This window comes from Nyctereutes procyonoides, unplaced genomic scaffold, assembly GCF_905146905.1.
Source record: "Nyctereutes procyonoides isolate TBG_1078 unplaced genomic scaffold, NYPRO_anot_genome, whole genome shotgun sequence".
Classification (NCBI taxonomy): domain Eukaryota; kingdom Metazoa; phylum Chordata; class Mammalia; order Carnivora; family Canidae; genus Nyctereutes; species Nyctereutes procyonoides.
In genome coordinates, this window is record NW_026575032.1 from 17,381,776 (window position 1) to 17,394,196 (window position 12,421).

Sequence of the window (12,421 nt, forward strand, 5' to 3'; positions counted from 1 at the left end):
AATAAAGCTTATATAGAAATGTAAGGTATCTATTATAGCCCAAGTAATCTACTAAAAGAACAAAGTTGGGGCACCTACCTGTCCGTTAAGTGTCTGCCTTTGGCTTGGGTCATGATTCAGGGTCCTGGGATGAGCCCTGCATTGGGCTCCCTGCTCAGGGAGGGGTCTCCTTCTTCCTCTGCCCCCCACTACCCCGCCCTGCTCATGTTCTCTCTTGTATGCTCTCTCTCTCTCTCTCAAATAAAATCTTAAATAAAAAAAATTAAAAGTCACAGAATAGTGTCTTTAGGAAAAAAATACTTGCCGAGAGACTAGACATTCCTAATCTGAATTCTGTCTCTAAGTTTACGTAGACTTGAGCAAGTTCATTCAATCGGTTATTTATTCAACCATAATGTAAGAGTAAATAAGACAAAGCCTGGTGGCGAATATGTAAAAGAAAGTAAATATAGTGTAGTAAGTGCTCATTCACTGAGTATGAGCATAAAAGAGAGTAGCTAACTGCAGGGCCGAGGAAGGCTTCACAAAAGGAGGTGATATTTGACCAGGTTTTTCATGTTTTAGGAGACAAAAGGTTTCTATGCACAGTAAAGGTTACCTTTACCTCAGGATTTGACCAACTGGACCTTGTTGACCGTATGTGTATCCTTACTGACTGTTAGTCTTTGATGATTTTCCTTCTCACTTTTTAATTTACTTTGAGGAATCTTCTTTTTCTTTCCTTCCTTTTCTTCCTTCTTTTAAATCATCGTATGCATTACTGTACATGTCTTTTACTGAAACAGTTGCCTTAAGGTTTTTACCTATTAAATATCTCCGTTTAACAGTTGTCAGTTATCTTTTACATGCAGGATATGAAAAGATGAATTAGATGCAATCTCTGTCCTCAAAAAATTTTCCACTTAATATATAACTAACTATAATACAGAAAGTAGAAAGGATCATCAAAAGGTTATAGATAAATTATTATGGTAATTCTAAGAGAGAAGAGGTTAATTCTACTTAAATAGAATCAGGGGGGAAAAATAGAATCAGAGAAAGCTTCTTGGACCTGGTATGTGAGCTAGCTTAAAAATGGGCAGCATTGATATGTTAAGTGCTTGGGAGAGAACATTCCAGAAGAAAGACCCAGGATATGCAGAGGCATAACCCCAGGTATGATGAGATTATTTTGCCTGGAGTTATAAGAGATACCCGAGAGGATTTCAGTGGTAGTTTACAGAAGATGAAGAGTCAAAGAAATTTCTTAAGGGTAAGAAAAGCCTGAACTTGCTTTTTTGTTGGAAAAAAAAAGGATCCAGTGGACATTTATAGGACATACGATTTAAGAAATCTGTTTTATGTGCATAGAAAAAAGACTAAGGATATTGGTTACCAGTGGCTGTCCCTGGTGGTGGTAAATAATTACAATAATATTTGAGTTTTCTTCCTTTTGCTCTTCTGACTTTAAAAGTTTTTTGACTTCTGCATTAAAATTTTTGTACACGTATATGTAATTTAAAAATTTTAGAGAAAGTATCTGCTCCATACACCCACTATGGTGATACCTCATTTGTTACGAACTTATCAGTTGAGAACCTGTTGCTTCTCAGTTGAGGAAGCCTTCATCTTGATACATCATGCTGTTTCTCTTGTATGTATGGATGGATGGATGATTTTAGCCCTAGTGAAACAAATTTGGTTTCATTTTGCATTTTAATATATGCATTGTAAAGTTGACTCAACACCCCCAAACTCATTGTTCTGTTTCAGCTATAAGAGATTTTTCTCATTCAGCTTTCTTTCACATAAATAGATTTTGCAGAAAGCGACACTTGTTGTCCAGACTGAAGTGGACAAATGCGTAGAAGATATAATGAAGGAAAAGAATATTAACCCTGAGAAGGATGCCAGGTACGCTCTTTTTACGGTGTTCTCTCTTATTGTACCCTTTGACTGTGAGGTGTGGGGATCGCACACAGTTGTAAGACATTGAAGCTGTGAAACAGTTATAGAGATCATCCAGTTCAACCCTTTCACTTCTACTGGATGAGGAATTGAGGAAATGCTTTCTAAATAGACATATGAACCATAAGCCATGGATGGCACTATTTTACTGTGATAAGAAGGTATGATTTTTAAAAATAATAACTTTCTCATTTTCAGTTTTAAAATTTGTATGAAGGCATGCTTGCTGCAGATATCCGGTTATAAACAGCTCTATTTGGATGTAGAAAGTGTGAGGAAAAGACCATATGATTCTGAAAACCTCCAACATGAAAAGCTGCTTCTTAAGGTAAATTTTTGTTTTCTGTATTTGGAGTTAGTAGACACTGGAAAAAATAAATCAGACTTGAGCTAGTAAAGTCAGTGTGCCAATTCTAGAGGCTCTTCTACAGTCATCCAGTTTCTTTGCCCCTTACTATGTTGGTGAAAGATTTTGAGTTAACTATTTTTATGATTTTCTGATAAGCCTCATTGAAATATATACTCGTAGATTTTCTCTTAATGCTTTTACTTCTGAAATAAATTATAAACTTATTTACAGAGATCTTTTCAACTGATGAGTCCGCAAGCTTCAGAGGTTCCCTTACTTTTTATATAAACTGCTCGTATATGTCAGGCATTTTTTTTTTCAGCTTACTTTCAAATTGTAAACATGGCTGTCCCTTTTCATATTATTAGATCAAGTATTTTGGGATTTACAGAGTATGAATTGCCAAGTAATGTCACGATAGATTTAAAGCTTAAGAAGCTACTAAAATTAAATTTGAATTTTCCTGTTTTTTTTATTTCTAAAGTTTAAATACATAAGTTCAGTGAGAGGCCAAAACTAGAGATTATTGTAAGCTTTCTAGATCGTCTAGTCTATCACCTTCATTTTAATTTAAGGGATGAGGATTCTGAGGCCAAGGGGAAATGAAGTAATTTGCTTTTGGGCCAATTTTATTTTTAAATGGTTAAAATCAAAGAACATAGCACATTGGACTTGGAGTTAAGAGTTTGTTGTATCTAAAAATGTTGTGGAAAGACATTGGTAATATCTAACAGCAAGAGACAGATAAGTTTTTTTTTTAAAAAAACACCTTTTTTTCTGAAAAAGTATAGATATACACCTCACCTAATTTTAAAATTAAAATTAAAACTTGATTTTGTAAAATGAGAATGAAAATACCTCAGGGGGCTGTTGGTGTGGACCGACCCTTTATATTTAAAGTTTTAGAATGGTGCCTGGCCCTCACTGGGGGTTGACCACCATTTATATCCTCATTGTTAACCATTATTCCCTTAACTTCTGACCCTTTCTGCACGATACCTTCCCTTTAGAAGGGGTAAGATATAAATCCTAACATTTCAGTCCAGGGAATTTTTATCTTGTTGATTCATTATGGGACTCAGTTTTAAAGGCAAAGAGTCATTTGCTGGGCGTGAATCACGCAGCCACTGCACATGCTCCGCAGTCTCTGTGGGTAAAGCCTTAAGTAGGTCCGTGTTTCTTAAAGTGTAGTTTCTTAAATCCATAGGTAGTTTCTTAAAGCGTAACGACCTTCACTAAGTTAACCAGTGTCTTAATATTTAGAATTTAAGGTTCCACCTTTGCCTCATCAGAATCCCCAGGGGCGCAGAACCCAGAAACTTGATATGTATGTGTGTTAACCTTGACTGTAACTGGTCTTATTGTGTCTCTCCCCACATCACTGAGGCGCTATCACTGGTATGATCCAACCTCTTGCCGAGAACTCAGGGAGAGACGCTAATGTGTTAGTAAAGAGAGAAGGGACCAGATAAAAACCCAGTCTAATGATTGGATTAGCTTCAGGGCCAGAATCCTGACCCTGTCTTAAAGTAAGGTCACAAGTCTTCACATTTTATTTTAGGTGACAGGATACTCCTTTCATTAGGAGTCCTTTACTCAACAATGCCTGAAATGGTAGTGAAATGGAAAAAAAAATGCAAGTATTTCTGTTCTGCAGATATTCACAAACTTTTTAATCAACTTTTGTAAGTCTGTTTTGTTTGATGACTTGTGGTGTTGAATTTAGAAAATGATTAAATTTTTTAAACTTTGTTTTGTATTGGTTAGTTTGTTGCTAATATTCAATTGCTGTTCGTAAACCCTCAGTCTTAAGGAACATACTTAAAACCAAGCCATATTATTTTCTTATTTTAAAATTATGAAAATTTGTAAAATAATCATATGGATTGAAATACTATCAGTCTTATTTCTTAATGATTCTTTCCATTTCCCTTCTTCTCTTTAGGGACTAATGACCCACCACTAGAGTGGAGCCTACTTATGTATGTAGTGTTTGAGCCAAGGGCCAAGTGCCTAACACTGTTTTTTGTTGTTCTGTTTTTTTCCTTAAGGAGGCAGTTTACCACTCCTGATATATATTACTTAGTAAACAAAGATTTCTCATTGTTTTAGATTTCTGTATACTTGTCACTTTTTCCAAATCCACTATTCTTTATATTAGCCTTTTAAATTGGAGTAAGTGTGCTGCATTTTTTAGGGTAATTGAAAAAGTTCTCTAAATACAGTCTGTGTTGAACCTGTTTTGTCTACTAAAGCTGTTTAATTGAAAGCATTCAACTTAGTTGTATGTTAGCTATGAGAAGAAAAATGTCTTAGGAAATTAAGAATACTACTATTATTTGTAATATGGAAGTATGTTTGTACAGCTTTGGAATCTTCTAATGCCTACGAAAAAGTTGAAGGCTAGAATCTCCAAGCAGTGGGCTGACATTGGTTTCCAGGGTGATGATCCCAAAACAGACTTCAGAGGCATGGGCATACTTGGATTAATCAATCTTGTGTAAGTGAAATAAACTTTTTCTTCTTCTCTAAATGAGATTACATGTAACCTCCAATATTGTTAAATTCTAATAAGAATTGATTTAGGTGTTTCCCACTATCTCTGAATTTTAACAGTGCTTAAATGTGCTGGCACTAATGTGCTGGCAACAATATGAAGACACTGGAAACATAGTGTGTGTGTGTGTGTGTGTGTGTGTGTGTGTGTGTGTGTGAGAGAGAGAGAGAGAGAGATTTCTTTACTTACTGACATCTTTCTTCTTTCTCTTTCTGACCCCCTTTCTGATACCTCTTAAGGAATTATGTATACTCTTTTCTTAATTATTTTATCATCTTGCCTCTTCTCTCTTGGCTCTCTAATTCTGTTTTGGGAAATATAACTTGATACTAATAAAGTCTCTTCACACTTACTCTTCACCATCTGTGATAAATTATCTAAAGCCCTGAATTTTCAGAGCTTATATGAACTTCCTTTTTTTTTCTTGAATACTCATGCTTGGGCACATAAGTCATCCCAAAATACGTAATTAAAATCAGAATTGATGGCCAAAACTATTCTGGAAAATAAACTGGAAGATTAGTAGGATGCGGATATGAAAATGAAAAGATTTCAGAGTTAGAGTCTGTCCATAAATTGATTTATAGATTATAAAATGCCTAGAATGGGAAACCTAACCATTAGCAAAGTTTGGATAATTGCTACTATGAAAAAATTAGTCTTAAAACTGTTAAATTGTTATATTGAGAAAAAAAATGACTAGATCTGTATGGATAAAGCTATTTTGGGGGAAAATAGAAGACATAATAGGGTTTTGGTATCTACAGTTTTTTCCATTTACAAAAGTATTTAATTTTCTGTAATACCTAAATTTTATAAGTATAAAGATTCCTTGTAAGCATTGCCTAGGTGACTCAGTTGGTTAAGCATCCAACTTCGGCTCAGGTCATGATCTCAGAATCTGGGATCAAGCTGTGCATTGGGCTCCCCACTCAGAGGGGAGTCTGATTCTCCCTCTCCCTCTGCCTCTCCCCTCCCCCTCATGTTCTCTCTCTCTCTCTCTGTCTCAAATAAATCTTAAAAAAAAAAAATTAAAAATAATTACAAAAACTGAGATTCTACTTTGATAAGCTTCCAGTTGGAATTGAATTAGAACATGGAATTGAAGTAGAATAAATGCAGTTTGTTTCCACTTGGAAAAATTATAAAATATTTTAAAACTCATTGTTTTTCAGAACACATAGATTCTTTGTTCTTAGCCTTTAAAGGCCGTCTTTATTCTGGTACTTGGAATCACAGATATTGAACCTCAGTTTACTCCACACTATTCTAGTGTTTCCTTTTTTATTTTTTATTATTTTTTATTTTATTTTTTTAAACAAACTTTTTATTTTATTTTTCTAATTTGTATTTATTTATGATAGGCACACAGAGAGAGAGAGAGAGAGAGAGGCAGAGACACAGGCAGAGGGAGAAGCAGGCTCTATGCACCGGGAGCCCGACGTGGGATTTGATCCTGGGTCTCCAGGATCGCGCCCTGGGCCAAAGGCAGGCGCCAAACCACTGCGCCACCCAGGGATCCCTATTTTTTATTTTTTAAGAGAGAACGTGTGAGGGGTTGGACAGAGGGAGAGGGAGAGAGAATTGTAAGTAGGCTCCATGTGGAGCCCAGTCGTGGTGCTCAATCTCACAACCCTGATATCATGACCTGAGCTGAAATGAAGTGTTGGACCCTTAACCGACTGAGCCACCCAGTCACCCCATATTGTATCTTTTCTTTTATGAATAACCTTGCTTCTTACTCTTTTCTTAAGAAATTAAGATTTTTCAGCATTTGCCAGAGGAGAATTTAATGTAGCTTAAAATTTAAATAAGTTAGTAGGATTTGATTCAAGACTATGGTAAAGGATTCTGATAGACATTAAAATGATTTACAGATACTTTATTTAGCGTTAGTATCTACTAATTTGAAAAATGACCAAGACTCATATGTATTAGTAGTTACATTTGATTGCTGGTGATATACTAGAGATGGTTGACAACATGAAAAACTGGCCCTGATTCCTCTATAATTACGTTTGTTGTCCTGTGTATGGAGCTATGCATCATCAGCGTCAAAGTAAAGATACAGTCAAGAAGCGGACAAGCTCTTCAGATTCCCTTATGTGATTTATTTTTTAACTTTCGTGGCCTTTGTCATCTAATCTCTTGAGATATTTTGTTGCTTTGAAGGATAGCTGGTAGTTTGATAACGGTGCCCTAGGCACCGAATGTTGAGGCAGGTGTAGAAAAAAAAAAGGATATTGTACAGAAAATGAAATCAGGAGAGACAGAAGAAAGCTGAATAGATGAGGAAATAGAGGAGGTGAGTAGAAGAATATGCTAATTAAGCCCAAAAATGTATGTAGGAAGAGAGAAGGGGTAGGAAGGAAGGAGAAAGATGGAAGGCAAGCAGGCAGTAAGGAAGGAGGGAACCCAGTATGGATTTTTGTAAAAAAATAGTTTGCCATATTGCAAAGATGTTCGTTTTTCATAGGTGCTGTTAAGATAGGGTTTGATTAAGTTCATCAAGGAAATTAAAAATTGTTTGGTGTTACAGACAATATTTTAAGAGTAGCTTGATTATTGAAATATTAATGTAATACTAAATTGTATTAGGAGTATCATATATAAAAAAAGAAATACAAATAGTTTAGTAAGGATATCCTTAGAGCCAAACTAGGGATAAAGTAGAAAAATTAGTGTATGTAAGGAAAACATTGCACTAAAACAGGACTTTTTCTTGTTTAGGGAGTTACAGATCCCTTTGACAATCTAGTGAGAATTTTGTATGTTCTCTCCCCAGAAAATGTACACGCAGAAAAATTTATGTGTAATTTCAGGTAGTTCATGGATACCCTCATTCATGAATGAGTCTTCATTCATGGACTTCTAAATTAACAACCCTTGTTTTAATGGTTTGAAAATCAGCCAGTAAAGAAAAATGGAAGCCTGTCGTGTTAATCTAGGGAATGAAATCCGTAGGAAAATTTGGTTAGAAATTTCTATGCTTTATGAAAATTTCAACAATTGTGCCCTCTAAAATTTAAATGAGCCATGGAAATCCACTTTTTATTCTACTTCTTATCTTCATATAAACATCCAGTCATTGTATATGTGCATGAGTACCGGTGTACTGTGAGGTGAAGAAGATTTAATCTCTATCTTTAAGAACTCAGAGAATTTGCATTAGTATAAGCCAGCAGGATGTATGAGCCTACAAATAGATAGATTTATATATTCTTCTGTTGTACCTGCTAATACTTATGTTTTATGGCCAGCGTTTTAATTATACCACTGATCAAGTGCAAAAGAAAAGTTAGTGCAAAAGTTTAGTGCAAAAGAAAGGTTATGGAGTTTCCTCCCTATGCACAGAAAATGGTGTTAAATAATATATATTTAAATTACAAAAGAAGGGGGATCCCTGGGTGGCGCAGCGGTTTGGCGCCTGCCTTTGGCCCAGGGCGCGATCCTGGAGACCCGGGATCGAATCCCATGTCGGGCTCCCTGCATGGAGCCTGCTTCTCCCTCTGCCTGTGTCTTTGCCTCTCTCTCTCTCTCTCTCTCTTCTCTGTTGTGTGTAACTATCATGAATAAATAAATAAAATCTTAAAAAAAATAAATTACAAAAGAAGGAATATACCAAGGGGAAGGGATGAATGTCCTAACAGGTATACATGGACTATTTTATACACATGGACAAAATTTATAGCAAATTTGGTATCACTCATGTGGAATTTAGGAAACAAAAACAGAGGATTATAAGGGAAGGGAGGGAAAAATAAAATAAGATGACATCAGAGAGGGAGAGAAACCATGAGAGACTGTTAACTATATAGGAAACAACCTGAGGGTTGCTGGACAGGAGGGGAAGGGAGGTGGGGGGAGGGGGTAATTGGGTGATGGGCACTAAGTAGGGCAAATGATGTGATGAGCACTGGGTATTATATGCAACTGATGAATCCCTGAACTCTACATCTGAAACTAATGATATGCTATATGTTAACTGAATTTTAAATAAAATAAGAAAAAGTAAGATAACAAAAACTAGATTTTTTTTAAAGGTAAGCAGAAAGTTTTTTGTTAAATCATTTATTTTTAAAATATTTTAAACAGTGTATGTTCTCATTCATTTGGGGAATATGAATAATAGTGAAAGGGAATATAAGGGAAGGGAGAAGAAATGTGTGGGAAATATCAGAAAGGGAGACAGAACATAAAGACTTCTAACTCTGGGAAATGAACTAGGGGTGGTGGAGGGGGAGGTGGGCGGGGGGTGGGGGTGAATGGGGGACGGGCACCGAGGGGGACACTTGATGGGATGAGCACTGGGTGTTATTCTGTATGTTGGTAAATTGAACACCAATAAAAATTAATTTATTAAAAATAAAAAAATAAAATAAAATATTTTAAAGCATTGCCAAGGGCCCATGTCCTGTACTAACTAGATAGACCTGATCTCTCAGAATTAAATTTCGATTCACAGCATTTCCAAGTCACTCAAGTGATTAGAGAGGGAGATTGAGATGATTGTGGCAGTAGTGGGACTATCATCTTAATAGTCAGTAGCTTTTTAAATTTCTTCTGGATATCTTCAATTTGAATAACATATATTAATTTTATTATTAAACTTTTTCAAGGTATTTCAGTGAAAATTATACCAGTGAAGCTCACCAGATTCTTTCCCGTTCAAATCATCCAAAATTAGGGTAAGCTGGGTATATCAAAGAAATTTTAACTTATTGAATTTTAAGATGTTGATTGGATTATCTGAATTTGAAAGTATTTCAAGGTATTTTTAAATGAGATTATTTTTATTAATGACTTTGTGAAAGATATTACATGATACATTATTTTTATTATTTTTTTTAAGATTTATTTATTTATGATAGACATAGAGAGAGAGAGAGGCAGAGACACAGGAGGAGGGAGAAGCAGGCTCCATGCAGGGAGGCTGACGTGGGACTTGATCCCGGGACTCCAGGATCGCGCCCTGGGCCAAAGGCAGGCGCTAAACCACTGCGCCACCCAGGGATCCCCGATACATTATTTTTAAAGCAAAATCTTATCATAAACCAATTTTGTATTATTTTAATATATTTTTGTCACAAGATATAGTTTGTCTATAAAATGGAGGTAAGGAACTTTATGAAAGTTTCTTGAATAGATTTCAGAATAGGAAATAGCTTTGTGACATAGAAATAGGAAAATGAGAAATAGTTTTGAAAATTGTAAAATGAAATGCAGTTGAAGGTCTATCAGCTTTATCATTATTATTCTATTTTTATATTCTAATGATACCTTCCTTTGAAAAAACATTATAAATATTATCTCATAAAAATAAATTCCCTGATAATGGAGGAGAAAATGTCAGATTACCCACTGTGTTTTAAAAACCAATGAGAGTGTACTCTTTTTCATTTTTTTTTTAAGGATTTTGGTTTTTGGTATTTGAACGACCAAAGCTTCACTATTCCCTCTTATATATCCAGAAAATCAACAGCATCTAAAAGAACAAAAATCTTCTATCTATTCTGGTTTATTTTTTTTTTAATAGGTAGAGATTATTGTTAAACGAATACTGTATTAGAAATGGATCAAAGTAGTTTTTCACTAATTTCTTGCAGGATTTTAAAGTTATTTTATGAGCTATTTGGCTAGCTGGTATAACTGGTAATGTTTCTGACATAGGTATTCTTATGCAATAGTTGGAATCAACCTTACCGAGATGGCTTATAGCTTGCTGAAGAGTGAAGCTCTGAAGTTTCATCTCTACAACTTTGTTCCTGGTATACCAACGATGGAACACTTTCATCAGTTTTATTGTGAGTATTAAAATGAGTTAAAACTAGATATTTCTAGATATAATGTCTCTATTAAATATATAATTTATGCTTGTCATTTTATTATTTAGAATCTTTGTAAAACGGAAATAATGGAGGTGCCTGGGTGGCTCAGTCGGTTAAGCATCTGACTCTTGGTTTCAGCTCAGGTCATGATCTCAGGGTTGTGAGATCAAGCCCCATGTGCGGCTCCATGCTGGGCGGAGTCCTCTTGAGGATTTTCTGTCCCCTTCTCTGCTCGTGCACTCTGTCTCTAATAAATAAATCTTAAAAAAAAAAAGAAAAGAAAGAAAAACAGGGAAATAATGGAAGATGAGTCCCTAAGGGTGTTTTTATAATCAGTTTCTATATTTGTCCTTAAAAAATTGCAGCAATTTTTTCACATATACGGTTTTTTCACATATATGTAAATTTAGGATGTACGCAGTTTTTCCAGTCAATTGTAAAATGAATTTTACCTCTTGAATACTGGTTAGTGAATGCTACTGAGTCAAGGACAGACCATTCACAGGTTATTTTGTTAGTCTTGTAAGGAAATTTAATTTAAAGGAGCATTCCCACCCTACCACCACCTCCCCGTTTCAAGATGAGGTTTCCTTGTGTTAGGTTAGAGGTACTTAATAACTGTTCCTAATGCAGTCATTATTACCATTGTTCCATTAACTTCTCTTGTGATGATATTTGCACACTGAAGGTTTAATTAAATCAACTTGTGAAGTTATTGCTCAGAAGCAAAGAACGTAAACCTAGCTTTAGTTTCACATTCTTCTTTTCTTGATCTTTTTGTGTGTTCCGAATGCCATTTTGCATGTTGGCAGGATGCAGGAAACTAGCCAGGGAATAAATGGTCAGATCATAACTTCTTCATCTCCATCATTGAAGGTGTCATCCAGGTCTCCCCTTCCTGCAACCTTCCCTGTCTTCACTTAACTACTTGTTCCAGGTTGGTCACTTGCTGACTTGCTCTTGCCTTTGTCTACTACCCCTCCACCCCCAATGTAATTGTGCAGGAGGAAACCTTTGATACTAGGTTACAGTAATAACTTTTTCACGAGTCTGTCTGTGATGACCTTCTTCCAGTTTCTTCTTCACATTGCAGATAGAAGGATTTAAAATGGAAATCGAATCATTTTGCTCCACTGCCTGCAATTCTTCAAAAAGTTCCATTACAAGGCCTTTCATAATCCCTACCTTGGTAACCTCTCCAGATTCATTTTTCTGCCAAACACCAACTGCCCCTAGCCTGAAACGTGGGCACACTGCCCTGTTAGTTGTGCAGATGTATTATGCTCCCTCTTGACTCTGGACCTTTCACTCTGCCTGGAACCGCCATCTGCTTCCTTCTTTCTGTCCAGGTCATAACTACTTGTCTTTCCAATCTCAATTTAGACATGACCTTCTTTGGGAAGTCTTACCAGAGATTTTGTTTCTTCAGTTGTCCATTTCATTATTCTTTCCTTCTCTTTTGGAGTATCCCTATCAGACTAGGGACCTGCTACTGGACCTCCCATTCATTCATTCATTCATTCATTCTGTCAGTTGTTGTTCTGGGCACTAGGGATAATAATAATCCGGGTAGTATGAAAAATAAGACATCTATCCAAACTTTATGGTACTTTTATATCAGTATTTTTGGCTATTCTGTTTTAGCTATTTACCATTCACATAAGTCCTTTAAATTGCCCCTTTTTTAAAAAAAGTGGTTTCCATGGCTAGGTGTGGAGCCCAATGCAGGGCTTGAACTCA

The 12,421-nt window shown here is 35.7% G+C and overlaps 1 protein-coding gene across 2 annotated transcripts in view; it reads left to right on the plus strand.

Annotated features, from left to right (window-relative positions):
* The window catches only part of ELMOD2 (ELMO domain containing 2), a 28,625-nt gene that overhangs the window by 11,294 nt on the left and 4,910 nt on the right, over positions 1-12,421 (plus strand). For both annotated transcript variants that reach the window (XM_055317046.1, XM_055317048.1), the window contains exons 4-8: positions 1,796-1,893; positions 2,146-2,275; positions 4,663-4,796; positions 9,473-9,541; positions 10,524-10,657. In XM_055317046.1, coding sequence (XP_055173021.1) covers positions 1,796-1,893; positions 2,146-2,275; positions 4,663-4,796; positions 9,473-9,541; positions 10,524-10,657 — 565 coding nt within the window. The remainder of the gene's footprint in view (positions 1-1,795; positions 1,894-2,145; positions 2,276-4,662; positions 4,797-9,472; positions 9,542-10,523; positions 10,658-12,421) is intronic.